This window comes from Pseudorca crassidens, chromosome 8 (genome assembly GCF_039906515.1).
Source record: "Pseudorca crassidens isolate mPseCra1 chromosome 8, mPseCra1.hap1, whole genome shotgun sequence".
NCBI classification, from domain to species: domain Eukaryota; kingdom Metazoa; phylum Chordata; class Mammalia; order Artiodactyla; family Delphinidae; genus Pseudorca; species Pseudorca crassidens.
Genome location: NC_090303.1, coordinates 33,132,381 through 33,154,113, shown reverse-complemented (window position 1 = coordinate 33,154,113; position 21,733 = coordinate 33,132,381). Strand labels below are relative to the sequence as shown.

At 42.8% G+C, this 21,733-nt stretch overlaps 1 protein-coding gene across 2 annotated transcripts in view; it reads right to left on the bottom strand.

The window, feature by feature from the left end:
• Positions 1–21,733, bottom strand: part of RAPGEF5 (Rap guanine nucleotide exchange factor 5) — a 222,007-nt gene that overhangs the window by 70,712 nt on the left and 129,562 nt on the right. Inside the window, exon 10 of one of the 2 annotated variants that reach the window (XM_067746170.1) lies at positions 298–416. In XM_067746170.1, coding sequence (XP_067602271.1) covers positions 298–416 — 119 coding nt within the window. The remainder of the gene's footprint in view (positions 1–297; positions 417–21,733) is intronic. The other variant, XM_067746171.1, reaches the window with a different exon arrangement.

The following is a 21,733-nucleotide window of genomic DNA, read 5'->3' as shown; positions in this document are numbered from 1 at the left end:
ATGAGGGTCAAAGACTCTCAGCCGGGAGCTGCCCATTGTGCACGGCTACTAACAAAGGCATCCCCTAAAGGCTCAAAGATCTTGCCATCTCTGTCCTTTCACTGGGAACTGAGTCCATCTGGCTGCTAAGAGCTCTGCAGTCAGCTAGCACGCTGGGCTCGAGAGGCGGAGAAAACAGGGAGGGAGGGAGGGAGGGGGGGATAGAGGAGGCAGAGAGAGCGAGTGAGATGGAGCGGGAGAAGGGGAGGAAGGCAGGGAAAAGGAAACAGGAGCACGGGGCTGGGTGGGAACTCTGACCTCCAATCACTCTCCAAACTCCCCGCTTGGGGGGCTGGGCCGCAGCTCTGCACTTTCTTCAGCACCAGGACGTCCCGGTCTTGCTCTTTAACCTGAACGGTTGTCACTTCATCATCCTGCTTTCATTGCCGATGGGAGTGATGGATGGAAGAAAGAAAAACAGAGAGAAAATTTAAAAGGCAAAAAAAAAAAAAAAAAAGAAGCTAACTAAAGCTGCACTTTCTCAAGTTGCTTTCCCACCTAATATCTTTACAGATTCAGAACAAATTAGGAACCTGGTCAAGGATCTCCCTCTAATGGTACAGGGTCCAGGCTCAAGTTGTATGGATACATAAAGCATTAGAAAGACATAAATACTTTAAAGGAAACTGGAAAAAAGAATGAAGTGGGGATGGGATTCAGAGTTCATTTTTAAAACTACCTGAATGATGTGAATTAAGAAATCGAAAGTTCAAAGTCTCAAAAACACAATATACTAATTGCGTGTGTGCTATACTCTCTTTTACCTGGTTAATACTTCTTGAACTGCCGCTATATTAAAATTAGAAAGTCATATAAAACATCATTTAAACACTAAAACAATGAGCAAGCCATATTAAGCAGATGTAGCAGATATATATCATATTCATTTACATCACAGCCTTATTTTAAGGTGGGAAAAAAACTACTCATTCTATCATTCAGTTCCTGTTTTACTCCCAAACTTGAGGTGGCCTTCATATTTATCACATACTTGTTTTGCCAGAATACAAGCAAAAACGGATCTCTAGTTAGAACCTCATCTAGGCTGAAATTCGGATGTCACGGGTGACTGCACTGACTTTCTTCACCGCGGTCCCTTTTAACACGGAGAGAAGGCTGAACAATCATTCATTTCTGCACACACAGCTTCCACAGCCCAGAGCCTAACACGGCCCGCTGACGTGGCTCTGTCAGAGTCGGGCTCACTGCTGACCCAGCAGTGTGGAGCCGACCCAAGTGACACCCAAGTGACAAACGCTTCCAGAGTGTGGAGTGTGAAATTCTCCTGATGGGTGGCGCCCAACCAGAGGCAGGTAGGGGCGGAGGGGGTAGGGAGAAACACATGTAAAAATATTTACCGTCTGTATTTCTGAGGATCTGAGCAGAAGATTGAAGCAAGAAAAGTTGATAGCAAAGGGGCTTCACCTTAAAAATTATGTTGCCTCTTTAAAAAGGGAAACACGTCCTAGGGTTCCTAGCATGCTTCTGTGTTTCTGCTCCTGGCAGAAAACCCTACCTCAATTAGGTACAAACACACAAAAAGAACATTTTCCCGCCCCCCGTTGGATAAAAAGTACTATGTCCTCGTGCCTTATTATCAGTTCCATAGATTTATCAGAGATGCCGATGTATTTATTCACCTTCCATAAGAATAGGAAGGCACTATTCTTGTCGTCATTGCCAACCAAATCAGTGGGAAAATGATGATTTCAACTCCCGGTGTGCTGATTCCTAAGAAAATGTAGTGACCTAGTCATTTGAGTCCCCCAAGATCTTCTTAAAAACAAAAAATACTAGTCATTCTAAACAGCAATATAATTTTAAGATCATCCTTTCTAAATCTCTTAGTGGCAAATAATTTTACTATGTAAAACTGATGTATTGCACTTCAGCAAGGTCAGACACACAGTTACTGTGGCAATTAATACTGGATATTCATTGTTAAACTCCCTGAGGATGGCAGTGTGACTCCTGTAACATGAATACCAATGTATAATTGCTATCTTTCATTTCTCCAAAGGGGTTCTTTTGTTATCCATGTGGCTGAAGTGAAGCAAGGTGGCTGGTGAGAGGAGCATAATATTGACAAAAAAAAAAGGGGGGGGGGGCAGAATGTGAGTCCGGGATACTGAGACACAGAAACAAATAATTCAGTAAAGAGCAGGTGTGAAAGGACAAAAATCTTTCCCTAGCTTTCCTCTCGTCGTAAGCCAATATTCATTTTATATGAGCCTGCTGTCATTCTGAAGTACGTTTTACATTCTACGTGCATGTGATATACGGCATTATTAACTTCCGCGGGCCATGCACATACATATGGATGGGAAGGGCTTCTCTAATGTCTGTGTAACTAATATGTATTACAGGGCTGTGCACAGAGCAGCTACACTCTGCTGGGCAGGGGAATAGCTGAACCATACTGATGTACTATCAATAGCATCTTATGTCACAGTGATAGTTTCCATTTTGAAAACCTGTTAAAAAATAAAGAAGCAAAAAAGCAGAAAAATCAAGGTATAAAAGGAGATGGAAGTTATCTAAAATTGCCGTGAAAACGTAATAACCGTATGTATTATACCCGGCTCTCAAGAAGGAAGGTGAAATTAACACCTCCTGACCAACCTATGTACCCTTACCTAACTGCTCTTCCTGAAAAACAGCATAAGTACCAGAGTTGAAGTTCTGGGTATGAAACTTTACTCTGGTGCTTGCTTGGTTAAGAATAAAAGTATTTAAAGAACTAATGACAAGAAATATGTTCAATGACAAACAGTTCATGAAATGCAAGTAAAGCATTAAAATGCTTACTTTATAAACAACCACTCAACAAACAGTGAGGGTCTGCTTTGGGTAAGGCACTGTGGCAGACACTAAGGGGCAAGCAGCAGTGAGTAAGACCAATGCCCTGCCCTTAACTGACAAGGTGATAGCTCCATAACAGCGTAAGTCTAACGTGGTGAGCTCCCCCAAGATGAGGCCACATGCAAGAGAGAAAGCAAAGGTAGAGAACCCATGCGATTTGACTGTCAAAGATGACAGATCAAATCCCAGATCTGTGGGTGAAAGAGAATGGAAATGCCATTAAAGGGGACAAAAAAACTGGTTCTGCTGAGAATGATGAACCTGGTTACAGACAACTGATGTTTCAGTACTGATGACACATCATGCTATAGATGTTTAGCAAGCAGTTAGAAATAGAGAACTAGGGCTCTGGACAAAGGCCAAGGACAGAGATAAATCTGTGAACTACTCAAGTTTGGGAGTGGATGAGATTGTTGAAGGGAAGCAGGACAGAAAGGGAACTAGGAAGAGAAAACATAGAAAGAAGGAGGAAGAGGGAGGGGATCAGAGTCATGAGGAAACCTACCAAAGAGATGACTAAGCAGTGAAACCAACAGAAGCCAGGAGAAGGTGGAGGGCACTGACTCAGGAGAGTCAAGGGCAAAGGCTGTCTGACGTTGTCAAATTCACCAAGATGAAGAGTCTAGGAGGAAGTGATGAGGAGACCACAATGGGAAGGTGAGTGTTGAGGTGTAAGCGGATGTGAAGGAAGTGCACAAACAGGCAAGACCGCCTCCTTGGAATTTCATCTCAAAAGGAAGGAGTCAGGCTGAAGAGGCTGCCTGGCTGGGGAAGTCGGCAAGGTGAGGGGCTAAGGAGAAGGGGCGAGAGATCAGGAACGTGCATGGAGGGTTTAGGCTACAACAGGATCGAGCCTTCCTCCTTCCAGAGAGGATCACGGGAAAGAAGATGGGTGGAAATTTAGAAAAAAATTAGAGCAGGGAAAATAAGGTAGCTGAGGTAGACAAAATGAGATGCCTTCTATCATCTCCGTAGAGTGGGGGTTCCGACCATCTTCTGGAAGGGGAGGTTCCTGGGCCTGAAAACTGTTGGAAAAATGGCTTTAGGGGTTGCAACAGGGAATAAACAAGTTATGAAAAGAGGAATTGCCAGGCAGCTTTGTGCTGCTGAGGGTGGAAAAACATATGTTTATGGTTTTAGGCCTTCCTGCCAAAGTGCTCAGAAATCTGAGTGGGGGGGACTTCCCTGGTCTGGTGGTTGGGACTCCGCACTGCCACCGTGGGGAGGTGGGAGGGTGGTGCGGTGTGGCCCGCGGGTTAGATCCCTGGTCGGGGAACTGGGATCCCCACATGCTGCGCAGTGTGGCCAAAACAATTTTTTTTTAATTTTTAAATTAAAAACATAAATTAAAAAAAACAATTTTTAAATTAAAAGAAGAGAAACCTGAGAGGAGAACAGCGAATGACGCCCCCTCTGCCCACCAGGGGAAGAGATCAGCATAGGAGACACCAGGAGGGAGGGAGGAGAGGTGTTGTGGGCTGCCCTCAGCACACACGCAAAACAGCCCTTCTCCACAGGGCGTCTGTCTGGTTAGGGAAAGGAGTACGCCAAGAGAGGAGCTGATAAGCGGGGGCCGAGGACAAGCCTTCACAGGAGTGAAGAGAGCAGGCAGGCAGTCGAGGAGGAAGCAGGTGGAGGCTTTCATCAAGGAGGCTGATCTCTGAAGTGGGGCAGTTCAGAGCAGGGCAGACGGAGCAAGGGAGAAGCAGCCCCTAACACCTGGGAGCCGGCCTGGCACTCAGGCTGGGCCTTGTGTTCTCCTGTTAAATGTCACTGATTCTGCGAAAAATCAACATCAGATGAGGCCACTCTGTGACGGTGGTGGGACAACACAAAAACACAGCCACTCGGAAGTCATATCTTAACACAGACAAAGCATAAACATTGATCACGGCAGAAAATACCAGAAAGCCCAGCGAGTGAGTAGCGACTGCTGCTTCTTTCCCAGTGACAACTTTGGCTTTGCTCCTCTCCCTATAGATAAGATTTAAGATATCGTCACAGAGTTGCCCAGTTTCCTGATCTAGAGCAAAGCCCTGCTACTTGAAATCCTCTCCAAAGTCACCAAACACAAACCCAAGTCTGGGATGTCCTTTCTTCTATCACCTTCTTGTACTGAGCTGCTGTGAGGCTCCCCACGGTGCGAGGGCTCCATCACTATACCAAAAGCAATAAACCCAACTTACTCAACTACAGGTGTGCTCCTGGTGGTCTCTGGCTAGAGGACAGTGACCATGGACAAGGGTCATAAGATGCCGCCCTGACACTGGCATGGTGCAGTGTGGAGAGCATGGTTACTGGAGTCAAAGATAAAATGCATTTCCTTGTCAGGAGGATGAGAGAGTCATACCCAGGGATGTTCCTGAAAGTGATGAGAGGATGGGTGAGGAACAAATGCCCGAGGACTTCCCTGGCGGTCCAGCGGTTAGGACTCTGTGCTGCCAAGGCAGGGGGCGCAGGTTCGATCCCTGGTCGGGGAACTAGGATCCCGCACGGTGCAGCCAAAAAATAAAAATTAAAAAAAAATTTTAATTAAAAAAAAAAAAGAATGCCAGTGCAAGGGGCACAGACCTTAGGAGAAGGGACTTCTGTAGGTGCAACACTGAAGAGGAAGGTGCAGTGGGGAGTGGGATGTATTCCCAGAAGGCACCATGCTTCCCACCGCCCGCCCCAGCCAAGGCATGGGGGCGCTCAGCTCTGGTTGGTACAGGCTAAGTGAGAATTCTCCCTGCTCCCTGACACACACTTTAGCTCCTAGATCTGCACAAACCAGGTCTTTGCCCTACTCTCTTGAAGGGATGGTAGGAAGAACAAGAAACTCTAAGGACCAGGCCAGACGGATTCTTCACAGCTTTGCCTATGGGATGCAGTCTGGGATGAGCTGGGAGATGGGGGAGGAAAGGAAGTGTAAAAATAAATAGGTATCCTCAGCTGAAAGGGGGAGGGGAGAGGAGGGGGGAGGGGAGGGGAGGGAAAGATGTTTGATCAGACTCACAGGACCTTTTGAACAGAGGCCATGAAAAATATGAAAACAGAGGAGGGTTTTCAGCTTTTCTCTGCTCCTCATCTCTTTGTTCTATTCTTTGGTGACTAGCTCTGATTTCTTTTCTTTTTATGGCTACACTGCTCCCCTGCCTGCAAATTCTGAATGAATGATAGAACCCGTCCCTTTGACTTACTTTAGATTAACTTCCTTGACCAAGATCAGCTTTTATACTTCGAAATCCAACTTTTCTTTTTTCATTTATTCACATGAAAGACATTTATTTTTAAGATGAAAATACATATAGGGTAATAAAAATACTGATTTTTTTTTAAAAAGTAAGGTGAAGAACTGATGTTCACAGTTTAGCAAGTCTATGCTGTCCTGAACCAAATTTCTGACTGCATTTATATTTTCACTTGTCACCAGCACTAGCAAGAAAAAGTCATTACTAAGGGATTTCTCAGGCCTGCTGGAATTGTCACAACTACTTGCTTGATTTTCCATTATCTCTGATAATGGAAAATATTCCTCTCCCAAGTACTGACATAAAGCAGCCACTGGTATTCTCCATGGCACTGTGTCCCTGATGCTCTGTGAGTATCAACTCTTACAAGAGGGCTTAGCTGGGGGTTCATGGATGGGCTTTAGTGACTCGGAGAAGCTTCTGAAAGTATATAAAATTTTTATGTGTAGGCACATTTTCCCAGGGAGAGTCCAGAGTTCTAGGTCTCACTGGAGTCTATGAACCCCAAAAGGTACAAATCGTTCCACACAATGACACTCATATTTATCACTGCATCTAAGTAAACTTCTTTGACAATCTCCTGCTGGTAACACTGCCTATCCAGATAAGATGCCCAAAGAACCCTGACATGACATCCATCACACTGACCTCTGATTATCTGCTCCCTCTGCGCTCTCCACGAAATGATGACATCTTGAGGGCAGGGACTGTGACTTCTAGTTCTCTTCCTAACACACAGCTTAGGGCCTGGCACATGATATTAACTTGATAACGGTTTACTGAGCGTGCAAGTTCAAGCAAGAGAGTGAGTGAGCGAGTGGATTACCTTTAAAAGACAGAATTCGATCTCACGTGGTTCAATGGTCACTCTCCTCTGAGGTTGCCCCTACCCTCTCTACTTAGTCACTTTCCTATTATGATGCTCATCACATGAGATAACTGTGTTTTGTACTTGAGCGCTGTACTTGCTCCATCTGTCAGAATTCTACCAAACTAAGCTCCCGTGCAACTGACATATAAGAGACCATATAACTAACACAACAATGGGAAGGCATTCACTAAATGGTACTGTCCCTGAGTCTAGGGCACATGGAAAAAAGGGTGTGGGCGTGAACAGGTCACCCTGTGGGTTGAAGTGTGAACTGGGCAAGATGTGAATTTTGTGCCCTCTAAAATCCCCCTTCTGCCCCCTTCGGTTCCAACCAGGATCCTCAACACTCCTCACGTGACCCAGTGTTCCATCATCAAACCTGTGTGAAGCAGGCAGCACCGGAGAAGCTTTCAGATGGAGAATGCACAGAACCATCTAGCTTGATGCCGTGGCACTCAAGAAGTCATACAAGTAGCACAAGGTGCAATGCTGCTTTCCCTCAAGTTTGTGAACACCATAACTGAAGATGCTAACTTAGTGGTAGGAAGGCATTTGCTATGGACTGAAGGTTGGTGTCTCCCCCAACCCCGAATTCCTATGTTGAAACCTATCCCCCAAAGTGATGGTGCCTGGAGGTGGGGCCTTTGGAGCCCTCATGAATGGGATTAGTGCCCTTATAAAAGAGGCCCCAGAGAGACCCCTTGCCTCTTCTGCCCCGTGAGGACACAGCAAAATGACAGCTATCTATGAACCAGAAAGTGGGCTCTCATCATATATTGAATCTGCTGACACCTTGATCTTGGATCTCTCAGCCATCAGAACTGTAAGAAATAAGTTTCTGCTGCTTATAAACCACACAGTCTGTGGTGTTTTGTTACAGCAGCCCAAACAGACTGAGATGGCATTTAGAGCCAACAGCTTATTATGATGCCTTTCATTTCCCAAACTCCTTGGTCGAACTTGCATTCCTCCTACGAAGTTCTCTTCAAGAACCACCTCCTCCAGGAAACCTGCTCCGTCTACCTCCCGTCTGACGTGGCTGGCCCTTCTCTGCAACCCCACAGTGTCACATGACTCCTTCGGGCTCAGCATTCCGAGAAGCACATACTGATGACCTTTTCTGTCTCCCTTCTAAAGCATAAGCTCACGTGTGGGCAGGCACTGTATCTCCTTCAACTTTGAATTCCCAACAAACAGCCAGGTCTCGGCACTTCATAAATACCTGAAGAACCTTACCCACATGGATCAATGAACACACAAAATGAGGAATGGATAAATGTGTAACTTTGGGGGACTTCCCTGGTGGCGCAGTGGTTGAGAGTCCGCCTGCCGATGCAGGGGACACGGGTTCGTGCCCCGGTCCGGGAGGATCCCACGTGCCGCGGAACGGCTGGGCCCGTGAGCCATGGCCGCTGGGCCTGCGCGTCCGGAGCCTGTGCTCCGCAACGGGAGAGGCCACAACGGTGAGAGGCCCGCGTATCGCAAAAAAAAAAGTGCAATTTTGAGTAGAGGTTTAGAGAACAGCAGCTTACTCTCAAAAGATACATTTCAAGTGCTGAACTCTGATGGTGTCAGTACAGGGGACAGTTTGCTGAGAGGTGCTTTTCCTAAGGAAGGGTAATCCAACTACTAGCGTTGTGGATAACAGTGGCCTGCGCTGTTCTGCATCTTGATCGTCAACTTGAGTGTTTGGGACACTCAAACAGATATGGGTAAACTGAAAAGAAGAGCTGCATGCTCATCACACTGGACAGTGATATAGACAGACAAGGGGTTATGAGACCAAAACAACCTACTCTAATTCAGGATCTTGGCCTGAGGGTGGTTAATGTGAGGATCACTAAGGCAGCCCCAAAACTTGGCCAATATTTAAGAGGAAACATGGCTAAGTATTTTGTGAAGTGTAAAGCATCATGCAATCATTAGCTACTAGACAATTTAAAAAAGCTAACATAGTTTTATCTCATAGTGGTAGAGGTAACCACAGCTCAAGAACTAAGGAGACAGCACTGCCATATGCAACTAACAGACCCACTAGGAACAGGCAACAAGGGAGGGATCCAGCCATGACCAGGCAGGTAAATCTATCACATTTATTGAGGGTTTACCATACATCAGCAAAGCTAAGAGTTGCACATCCATTATCTTATCTAACCATTACAACAATTCTATGAGGTACATACTGTTAAAACTCCCATTTTGATAAAGTAACTTGGCCAGTTACTTGTGTGAGGGTGTGTGGTAAAGCTGAGATTGAACCCAGGCAGACCCAACCACAGAGCCCTTAACCAGAACCACAGACGTCCCCAGAAGATGGTCACTAATACACGTTAGAGACTACAAGTATGGAAGGGGACTTGGTCTACCCCGGTGCTGGCAGCCAAAGCAGGCTAATCTGCTTGGCAGGTGAGGCAACAGGTGTGTCTACGTCATGCTGAGTTCCAAGAGGAGAAGAGGGATGCCAAGGACCAAACGTAGTCTCAGGACCACAGCTAAGCAAGCTCAGCCAGGGCGGAGCTCATACCCCTGGCAAGGGGGAAATGCAGTGCTGGCAGGAACAGAGTTCAACATGGCAGGGATTAGTGGGGTCTGATGCCCACAAAACTTGGGTACCCAGAGACATGCAGCCTAAGATTAGCAGGGCGTCCAGCGCATAAGCTGCCTTCGGCCTGATGGGCTCAAGCACTGGGCAGGCGTGGAACTGTACACTTTAATATAGTTAATTTTATGCTACGCAAATTTTACCTCCAACAAAACAAAACAGGGCTGTGATGAGCCTCTGGGCACAGGACTTTGCTGATCAAAATACATGGGACTCTGCGCCAAGGAGCTACAAGTGGGTCTGGGAAACACACCCTTTGAGGTACTGTTCGGGTAGCTGGAATGTCTAAGAACAAAAAGATGGGGAGAATGAAACCACAGCAGGAAATTTTCACTCTCTGAGCTACCCTGCCTTGTGGGATAGGGTGCCATAGGATTACCTGTGATGTTCTAGAAAAGTTACCTTCCGTTACTGGGTGGCTAGATCGAGGAAGCAGATGGAGGCTCAGTTTAAGGAAGTACTGATGGCAGAGGCAGAATGAGCTCTGTCTCAAACTGGAGCAGAGCTTGTCAATAACATTACTGACAAGTGAAGATGGTTCTTCAGTGAGTGAGGCTGGACAAGATAACCTCGGCATTTTTTTCCAATCCTTAGATCCTACAGAATTCAGTTCTCTTGACATCACTTTTCTCACAGAAGCCCAAAGTGCTGTCTCTCCTAAATAGGAAAGTGGCATGTGATTTAGTGGTTAGGGATCTCTCCTCGTCTTGTCCTACGGAAATTCACACACAGCTTAGCAAACCAAACCACCAATGCCCGCATCTATTCTTGTACCGTTAAATGTGGGTACAGCAGAACTGGAATACTTATCTGAAAAAAAAAAATCTCCTCTGGCCAAAAACAATTTTGTCTGAGAACAACCTTCACAGAATTTGCTGACAATGTATCTCATGACTCTCTATTCTCATGGAAAAAAAAAAAAAAGGAAACAGATCTTTAAAAAAAAAAAAAAAAAGTAAGAAGGATATTGCTGGCAAGATAGACCTGATTAAGAGAGCAGCTAAGGGAAAGACAAAGTAAGCAAGATATGTGTCAAGGTGAGTAGTGGTTTAGATTTACCATATCACAAAGTTCTGGCCCGGCAAACACATCGTTTGTATAGATGGTTCTGGCAGAATGAGAGTATTTAAATAATGATAATTAGTTCTTTTAAAAAATCCTACACATATTGTGATTAATAACTCAAACTAACGCCTAAATAGGACTAATAGAATTCATCATCCCCAAGCTTACAAAATCTAGGTCAAGTCTGACTTCCATTGCGTGAAAGCAAACACAAAGTTGTTACGGAACGTGACTAAACTCCCACAGAAAAACGAGTACACAAGACTGGATAGGAAGTTCTGGCTGCTAGAAAAGAACTGTATTTATTAAATGTTACTGCCTCTAATAATCATGTAAAGCAAGTTTTCTAAGAACCCTACAATTAGGGCAAGGCTAGGAATTTGATCCTGAAGCCAACTTCAGCTAGTAAACCTATTGCACAAGAGAGCAGAGGAGATGGGGATAGGATGTAATATCCTGAAATACAGGCACTGTTTTTCCATCACAAGTCTATTTTGATATACGCTATTAGCTTCATGGATTATTCTGGACACTGGAAGAAAAGAGGCATACTCAGCAAGGTTCTGAAAGTGTTTAATGGAGGGACTATTTACAGAAGTATGGGTAGGTTTGATAAAACTAACCAAAATATGGTGAGATAACCATGGACCAGCAAAGGGAGATACTAACCACCCCTGGGCTTGAAGGGGCAAGAGGAAGTCAGAGTGAGTACTGGATCCCATTGGGAGGGAGCTGGAGAAGTAACTGAGAGGCTTGCAAGGAGGAGTTGCAGTCCCAGAGGGGTGCAGTCACTGCCATAACTGCAGCAGAAAGCTGGACAAGGTAGGAAGAAACACCCTGACCCCGTCTCCTTCTACACTCGGATCCCCTATGACCCCTCCCATTGCCCGAGCCCCATTTGGAGATGGAAGGCAAGAGATCCCGGTGGGTTAGGTCCATGGGGGTCAGGTCTCACTGCCAACCAGCACAGAGCAGAGGTGAGAATGGAGGAGGGGATGCAAATGTACATGATCTAGCAAACCTGTCCTTCCAGTTTCCAGAGAAGCTTAAGCCAGCTTGTCACTAAGTTAGATGGCACCATATAGGTCATGGAGTCCATCACCTTGCTGTCAGGAAAACAACTCAAAAACCTAATAGCTTGGGCTTCCCTGGTGGCGCAGTGGTTGAGAGTCCGCCTGCCGATGCAGGGGACACGGGTTCGTGCCCCGGTCTGGGAAGATCCCACGTGCCGCGGAGCGGCTGGGCCCGTGAGCCATGGCCGCTGAGCCTGCGCATCCGGAGCCTGTGCTCCGCAACGGGAGAGGCCACAACAGTGAGAGGCCCGCGTACAGCAAAAAAACAAACAAACAAAAAAAAACCCCTAATAGCTTTAGGGTAAGTTATATTAGCATCTCCCTAATTGACTTAATCTAATTCCTGCACGTTTTATTTTCTTAACACTCTTTCTGGTCTAATATTTACATCAGTTTACTACAGTTCAGATCCTACACTTTGCTTCATACTCGACACTCCCCATGTGACCCTTGAGAGTTATTAAATCACACAGGTGTTATTGTTTTTTATCATAAAATCTTAAATTTTATTAAATCTTTCCCAGAAAGTATTCTAGATCCAGTATGCAAGTTCTTGGTTGATGACAAGATTGTGGGTGGGGATAGAGAGGAGAAGAGAAAGGCGAAATGGCAGGACAAGTTCCACTCTGATATCTGCTGCATGGGAACAGGGGCTTGGTCTGTCTTGTTCTCTGTGCTGTCCCTCCATCCAGAACAACACTGTCTGTTAAATGAATGAATGGCCTGGTGAATGGTGGGTGAGCAGACAGATTCTAGACATTGGGATGGCCCAAGATCAAGGACAGAGAGGTCGGCAAAGGCAAGGAGGAAGAGGTTCCAAGGGACTCAGTTCAGAGAGTAGGCTAGGGTAGAAAGGAGAAATTTCAAGAGTTAGTTAATGCCTTACAAGGCCCTAGTTTTGTGGCGGGGTTCCTGATTATCTGCAAGGGAGCAGGCAATATCCTTCAGCATCAGCAAGTCTAAAGTATAAACAAGATAAAACACCTGCAGCAACAAGCAAGGCGTGATGTCAGCCGTGGTCACGGGGTGAGGCTGCTGCACTCCGTCGCTTCTGCAGCCCCTTGGTCCCAGATATGGTGGTTATTTCATTCTGCTAAGACTCAGAGGTACATACACTCTCCCTGGTTAGTGGGCCCACGGGAAAATGCAAAGGCTCGGCTGGGCTGGGAAGTCACTAAGACTTACCCCTTGGATTCAAAAAGCCTAGGTCAAAGGGCAACTGAGGGCACTGCCTTGTGCATATGTGATCTGACAGAGGCCTATTAGAAGGTAATTCAGAAGAAATGAGGATGCCTTCAAATTCTAAATTAGATCATTAAGCATTTCCTAACATACTGAGGTCACTGGAAAAAAACTTTGTCTGTCAATACTTTGAACCTGTGAATTCCATCAATCCACAGCGTTCATGCAGACAGTTTGCACGATATGTTCACGACAGATTCGGCCACTTTGCAAAAAACTCAGATAACTTAGCGCTGGAAACAGCACTTATTTCCACTTCGCATTATTGGTATATCTTTTTTTTTTTAAACATCTGTATTGGAGTATAATTGTTTTACAATGGTGTGTTAGTTTCTGCTTTATAACAAAGTGAATCAGCTGTACATATTGGTATATCTTGATGGCCCTGAACATACAATACATATGTTACTTGAGATTTAAAACAACCAAAAAATCTGAAATCTTGCTTCCTAGGAAATTTTACAGAAATGACAAATGTAAATTTTAGAAATACCTTCTAGTTCCCAAGAATTCTTATATCATTGTGTGTGTGTATGTGTATATGTGTGTGACACACTTATGAAGTTATTCTGAAGGGAAAATATCAATATTGACACCTTCCTCAAGCAGCCTAAAGATGAGATGAAAACCTATGGCAAATTATGACTCGGACAAAGTTACTAGTTGCAGATATACTTGTCACCTGGGGTTTGACTAATTCACAGCAGCAGTTTCACAGAAGCCTTTAAAATCTGAGTAAAAAGAGGACAATATGGATTTTAACAGCAGCCCTTGATAGCCACCCCTGACTAGTTCCTATGGCGTTGGCTTCTCCTCCCAAATTCCTCTTATAGGAAACACAGTTGTGTTTGGAAATGCGTCCTGATTAAGTAAAGATCTAATTTATAAATTGAAATAACTTGAGAAAGCTAGCTCTTAACTGTGAACAGACCCAGTGGAAATATTCTTCAAATTTAAAAAGTACTGGATCCATGAAATTGGCTAAGAGAGTACATCTTAAGTGTTCTCACCACACACACACACACACACACACACACACACACACACACACACACAATCTAACGTAATCACGTGAGGTATGCATATGTTAATTAGCTTGACTGCAGTAATCATTTTACAATGTATGCATATATCAAAACATCACATTGTACACCTTAAATATATATGACTTTTGTCAATCATACGTCAATAAAGCTGGAAAACAATTTTAAATTGCAAGTAAATAAAGTGTAAAGTAATACACTTAGAAAATGGGAATGCTTCAAGTCAAGGAACTCTTTCCAAGTCACTTCTGTGTGTATATAAATGTGCATTTACACGTGCGTGCTTGTGAATATGCGTGTGTGTGTGTGTGTGTGTGCACGTGCGTGCATGTGTAACTTTAGAGAGGGCAAGCAGTAATAAAAAGGGCAGCCTCAGTCCTTATACAAGTTATGGAATGAAAAATTCCTAGTTACCGTAGCAACTGCAAGATCACATGGCATGGAAGCAAGGAGATACAAAGCATCTTAAGTAAACACTCTTGTATTTTCATGTTTTGCACATTCCTTGGTGCTTTTAGAGAGGCACGCCTTAGTCTCAGCAGGAACCATCTCAGAAATTTATTTCACAGTTTGAAACAAGATTGGGAGAAAGGTAGGACTGTGTCACTCTTGGTTTATTGCACAGCCACAGAAAGTTGGTGTTAAAACAGGTTAAGGGAATTTAAACTGCAATGGAATACTGGTACAATTATTTGAGAGACAAACAAAATTAGAAGGTAAAAAGGAAGAGAGAAGGTTAAAATAAGACAAAAATGAATTCGGTTGCAATGGAGTAGGTGTTTCTCCCTCTTTTTCTGGAGTGAAGGATGGATGTGCGGGAAGAGAGGAATGGATTGAAAAGAAATGGAAGTACTTTGATAATAAAGAACAGCAAAACAATCTTCTATTTTCCTGAATATTAATGTGCACTTGGGATGCCAAAGAGGATTGAAATCCTCATATACAAACCTGCCCCAGTAAGAGCCTTGCTTCGTAAACTATGACTCATTGAAGTTTGAAAGTTTGTGTCTACTCTTTACCAACTATGTATTCTCCCAAAAGCTTGTCCGTAGTTACAAACTGACTACTGTGATGAACCTCCCTGTCCTTTCTGCTTGTCATTTCCAGGTTAATTCCCCATGGTACAAAACCCTTCAATTTAAAACTTTAAATCTCCAATGAACCGGAATCCTGGAGATGAGATGAAAACCTTCGATCTGCAGAGATACAACTTTGGTTTTGCAGAGATTCGGTTTGAGTGCTTGAACTTGGGAAACATTTCAAATCACTCACAATTGTCCTCTTGACCGAATTCAGGCCCGCAAATATTGATTGAAAGCCTAGCGCTAGACACTGGGGGTAAAAGTTCAAATAAAACATGGAGATTACCCTCAAAGAGGAAATATTCTTTATGAGAGAGAAATGGGGGAGAGATATAAATTTGCATTTTTTAAAAAACAGTGGTTTGGAGCTAGGCTGTGCATAGCGGTTAATGAATTTAGCCAGTATAAATAAATAGACCCCTTTATTCTTATTTCTAGGAGTTCAAGGCAGAAAGATCTGGAAGTTTTTTTAATTTGTCATTATCTGGGAGTTTTATATCTCAGTCCTGCTCAGGACATTCTGAACTCAGAAAAACAATTCCAAATATTTAATGACATGACTTGAAATATGGTTTTAACACCCTGACAGCAGGGATACTTCTGGCAGGATGCTAGATCACCATCTGTCCATACCAACAGCATTTCCCAAAAAGTAAATTTTTAGAAATTCTAGCCACAGGAGTACTTTTAGAACATAAAAGAACAGAATGATTATTGGCATTGATAGGCATAGTCAATCAGAGTAAAAGATGGCTATTCAAAACCTCCTGAATAATCAACTGGTATCCACTTTAAAATGGCAACATTTCCCCGCAAAGTGTTCAACACTCAGAAGTACGAATGCTGCTGAATTTGGGGGGGGGGGGCGGGTCTTCAATTTAAGACAGGAATTTTAGAGCTAGAAGAAATCGTAGATGTCCAATCTACTACCCTTATAGATGAGAAAACTGAAGCTCAGAGAGGTAATATGACTGACTAAATTCATGCTCAATATATTTAATTTGTAGCGAGTTTGTTAACAGAATTTCAATTTATCAAGAATAAAATAGATTTTTTAATGCTGGTAACAAAACAGTAAAAGTTTGAAAGTATGAAAAAATTCGCATGTGATAACTGATCAAGAAACCTTACTTTTACATTACAAAAATAAATCCCAGCTATATGAAAGACCTGAGTGAAAAGTGCAACTCTAGAAGAAATAGAAGAAAATAAAATTGAGTATCTAGCCACAGAATTGGGAAGAACTCTCTGATTTTAAAGGTGATTTTTGAAATTAAAAAAACATGAATCAGGAGTTTTGCTCATATATGTATAAAAATAATAAGAAACAAACTCGGCAAAACTACATATAACAAATATTACAAAGATTAATGTCCTTAACATATAAAAAGCTTATTCAAATCAACAAGAAAAATCCCAATGGAAAAATGGGCAAAGGAGGTGAAGAGATTATTTACAGAAGAAATATAACTGGATTGATATAAACTGCAAGTATTCAACCTCACTAGAAAAGAAATGTAAATTTGAACAATACTGGTCCTTGCCATCAGCCCGAGAAGAATACTTAGTTTCTCCTTCTAAGAATCGTAATAATCAATGTGGGTGAGGGTATTACAAAATAAGTACTTTAATGTAGTGCTAATGTATGGGAAAATTGGAACAAGCTTTATGGAGCGTAGCTGAGCGAAAAACATAAAAGAGATTAATGCAGTTCATACCTGTGAGTAGTAATTACTCAGCTAGGAACTTATCCTTAAGAAATATAAATTTACATAAAGATTTTTTTAGAGATGTGCATCTCAGATCACTTATAACAGCAAAAATTTGAAAACCTATTTGCCCCCAAATGGGAAGAGTAAGTAAGTGAAGTATGTTACGGAAACGTAAGGAAAGCCTCATAATGTATACACTGATATAATTGGGAAGGCGAGAGGAAATCGTAGTTAGTTCTCACTAAATTTTCTGTTCTTCCTTGTAGCTTTCTATGATTTCTAAATTCTCTACAAAAGGCACGTATTACTCTACTATTAGTAGAACAATTTTAAACAGTCTTTAACAGAAATGTGCTATAAATTCCTGCAAGTTGCCTGATGCCTTGTTCTGGACTGTCAAACACCTATAAACCTCAAGAATGAAGCTTGTTTTCAAAAACAAATTCAATCAGTAAAACAGGACAAGAACTATATACAATATTCTAATTAAAATATATTTTGTAACTAGAAAATGGGGAGAGAGGAAAATGGTAAACACCAACAATATGCAACTCTCTTTAGATATGAGATCTGTGGTATTTGCCATTTATGATTTGTGTCCTTACGTGGTCAGAACCCAGGAAGTAAAAGAGAGGATGTTTAATTTAGCAAATGCCTCACCAGAAGGCAAAGAAACAATTTTCTAGAAACAAACACCGTATTCAGAGTACACCCCTTACTTTCTTCTGTCTGCGTATCGCCCTTCTTCACTCTCGTGTCTTTGTTTTCTCATCTTTCTCCCTCACTAACAGTGGCTGGCTTGGGGGCTCAAATCATATCTTGTTCACTTATGTCTCTGTTCTACTGTGTGTGATGCCTGGTTCATCAGTGCTTAACAAATGCTTTTCTCAATGAATATAGGCAAGAATAAATCTTGGCCAAGTACTTTAAAAATCTGCTCTATATATGAAAAGGAGAAAGTTCTACTGAAATTAAAAATTATTTAGGCCCTAGACAAAGTCAACTTTATGTGCCATGGCTGAATACCCACTACTGGTAGCAGCAAGCTAAACAGCTCTCTGGCTGTCTCCATCTTCATCTAGTAGGATTCTTTCTAATCATCTGTATGAGCTCAAACACGGGAATCTGAAATAAACTTCTAATGATGGAGAAGCTAAGTGTCTGATTGATGAGGGATGCTGGTGTCTGTCTGAAGACCTCACTGCAGTTAGCTAAGTGAATGAATTCCCCGGAGTCGGTGGGTCACCATATCCAGCTAGGGAATGCACAGTTAATTCCCTCTGAGTCTTCCATAGGCCTGTGCTACCTAACTCTTCTTTTCTTTCTAGGGTCCCCCAGACCGGGAGGTCTGCAGTTGCCATGCTCCATCACTCAGAAGGAAAAGACACCATTCTTGGCTTTTCTTCTGGATTGGAGCCCTCTCAAAACTTAGGTTTAGGCCAAAATGGGGTCAACAAAACTCACTACACTCTTCCCCGGAGATTCTGGCATAGCCAGGTGTGGTACATAAAAACAGAAGTCAGAGCTCAGATGCAGAAACGGCAAACCACAGAGGCTGGGGCCAGGGGAATAAGCAGCTGCAGATGTTGACTACACCTAGGGCCAGTCAGATCTTTATTAAGAAGGATTTTTCCAGGGTGTGGCGAACTTTTCTCAGGTCTCTGCACATCTCCTCCATATGCCAAGATTATGAATAACACTGAAGGACAGGAATTGGAGATATACTGACTTGGCACAGAAGTGGGGTCTACTTAAAATTGGGATACAAGTCAGATGAGACTGACAAATTACAATGGAAACGGCATTTACCAGTTCAACGAGTCATGAAAGGTGTCTGCCCGCAAGCATCTGGCATTCAGGTATATTCCTTAAAAGACAATCAGAATAAAATTGGCTCTCTACTTTATTCCAAAGTTTCTTCTCTTGGATTTTAAGGGTTAGTTAGAATTCTGTCTCATCTAAGCTCAAAAGCTTCCATTGTCCACCTCGGTGTACCCCTTAACCTCGAACTTGTAGGTAGAAATCAGCACCAACTTGGGCCATGCGTGCTCTGTCCCTGCCATTCTATACCCTGTAGTTCTATTCATGTACATCTTTTAAAATTCCAGTCATACAAATTACGAGAGGAGACAGTATTATCTCCATGCCTTCAATTACCCTCTCGGTTCCCATGATTTTAGAGTTATACCTGAGTATTGTTTTAACACGGAGATCATTTTTAGATCTGTGCTTCCCTATGAGTGTTTAATGAGAAGCACTGAATGCTCCCATTCATTTTTGTTGACAAAACTGTACCTGTGTTCAGGACTTGCTGTGTTAATTTTCTGATGGGATAAGTGCTAACTAGTAGGAGAGAAGTAGTTCAGCAGAAATGCTTTATTGGAGCAAGGGTCATTTCAGTCAGGCTAGTCTCCATTAGAGTCCCACAACATATACCTTCAGAAACACAAAGAGTTAAAAGCACAAAGACTGAGTTACACCTTTCCCTAACAAACCTGAAGGATCTCCGATAATGACTATTTTAATTAATGATCTTTTCTTCTGATAACAGAGGCTAAAAGGTACACATTTTACGAGAAGAATATTATCAATGGAAATATTTCAAAATCTTCTTGTGATTAATGAACTTCCGACAGAATTAATGGAGTGTAAAGTACTTATTGCCCATTTCAGAGGATACTCTTTATAATCCTGTTTAGCAGGTACCAGTTTCTGGGTGAAACTTTTTCTTACCTAATGAAGACGCATCACATCAAAAAAGTTCTTTCCAATGCCTATGATTCTCATAGGAAAACTCCAGGATACTCAGATTGATTGCAAAAAATAACACATCATCACAATCCCCCGACCTGTAGTAACAGTAAGTTCACCGAGCAGGGAGAAAGTGATAGCATCCACCAACCATAAAATTCAGTTTGGGATTTTATTATGCATTGTACCATTTGGGGGTCATTAGAATGCTTTATGCACAAGAGTATCAATATAAACCTTGTTTTGCCTCTATAAATCCTACCCAAGGCAAGATCAAGCAAGGTTTAACAAGTCATCCGTGTGATTTTGATCTCACAGGGTCAAATTTTACCTGGACACCTTCCACCCCACCGCTACCTGGGAGGTCGCTAAGATATGCTTCTGTGACTCACTAAGTTTTCAAGAGACCTTCCTTAGAGATCCCTACCCCCGAGCCACTTCCTGCTCGTCTTAACTGTGGTTCACTCCCTCTCTTTATTTCTTGGATCTGGAAGAGCCCCTGATCCTTTATCCTGACTCAGCTCACCTCAATCATGCCCAGCCATTCCTGGAACCTGAACAAAGAGGATACTTACAAGGCTTTGTTAAAATTGTTGAGCCTTGTTCACTTAGTTACGTAGGAATGTACAATAAATGAACAGACATGTCATATCTTATTTCTCCTTTTTTTTTTTAATACAGGAGGGAAAGATTGGAAAAGAAAAAAAGAAAGAAAAAGAAAAAAGCCACAAAAACCTATCCCAGGTAAACCTAAGTGTGACAGCATTAACTTCTACAGACCCAAACAAGTCTTTTTTTGCTACAGTAATGGAGTGGGTGATTTTTTTTTAAATTAAAGACAAATTTTTATGTAACGACAAATAAGAACATAGTCATGTTTTAAGTAAAATACGGGTATTTAACATGATTTATTAGAAAAATATGTACTGTACATTTACCCACAGTCTGTTATGTTCTGTTATGATATTTTCAGCAATCTTCTATTTTTGCCATCTTAGAACAACATCTAGCGCTGCTGTATGCCAGATGGAATTTTTCCTTTCCACCCACTTCCCAATGCAAAAGGAAAAAAAGGTTCTTTGCATCCCACATGGAAATCTTTTATAAATTTCTTTTCCTCATCTTTACCAACTGAAGTATCTGAATCTCTCAGAACTCACCACACTCTGGCTGAATCAGTGTGCAGCAAATATCGTGCAGCAGAGTAAGTACATTTAATGTGAACATACATGCCTGCGGGGTGTTGATTAACAGAGAGTATTCACATTACATGCAAGTTCAAAATTCATTTCTATAAAAGCAGGACTGAATCAAAGTCAACTTTTTCAAGAAAAATGATGATGTAGTATATTTAAATAAGTAAGAGTAGAGCTATCATTGGACATTGTCTTCACAGCAAAGCTTTACTGTTTATGCTGGTTCCTGTTTTATGTAGTAAAATCAAGAGAGGACTATAAGGAAAGGAGAGTCAGAAAGCTTTGAAAGGAGTGCGCGTGACCCATTCTTTGCTAGCAAACCCATCCCCACACGACAGCAGAGGAATCTCAAAAAGTCACATCTAATCATCTTTCTCTCTCTTGTTTACATTCTTCACAAAAGCTCTGTATGGCTCTTAGCACGCCGTTTTTGGCTAGGCCTTTAGGTAATGCCTTGCATCCTCTGGCCCTCCCCGCCCTCTGACCCCCTGGCTTCAGCCACTAGTTCTGCCTGCAGGGCTGCATCCTCCTCTCTCTGCATCAGGCCCTTCCTGTCCTCACCCATGCTCGCTCTCCTCTGCCTGGGATGCCCATTCTTCCTCACTTCTCCTGGTAGCTCTTCTGACTCTTCTCTTCTCTTCTTTCCCTTCCTCAGGGACACATGCTTGTCTCCCTAGACCAGCTGAGCTCCCTGTGACAAGCTTCCACAGCACCCTGGAACTTAGCATGCAGGTAACTGTGAACTCAGCCTCTGAATTTCCTGCAGTGTTATCTCCCCAAAAGCAGTGATGTATCAGGGCAGTCTTTGGGGAATCAAGGCACAATGTATGTTGGTACCTATGTCTCCATACTCCTTGATGTCTCCATGTTTTACTTCTCTGAGCCTCAGTGGCACACAGTTGTCATGAAGTACTGTCCATCTCTCTGTGAAGGACTGTCCATCTGTCGGTGCATCTTTTCTCTAC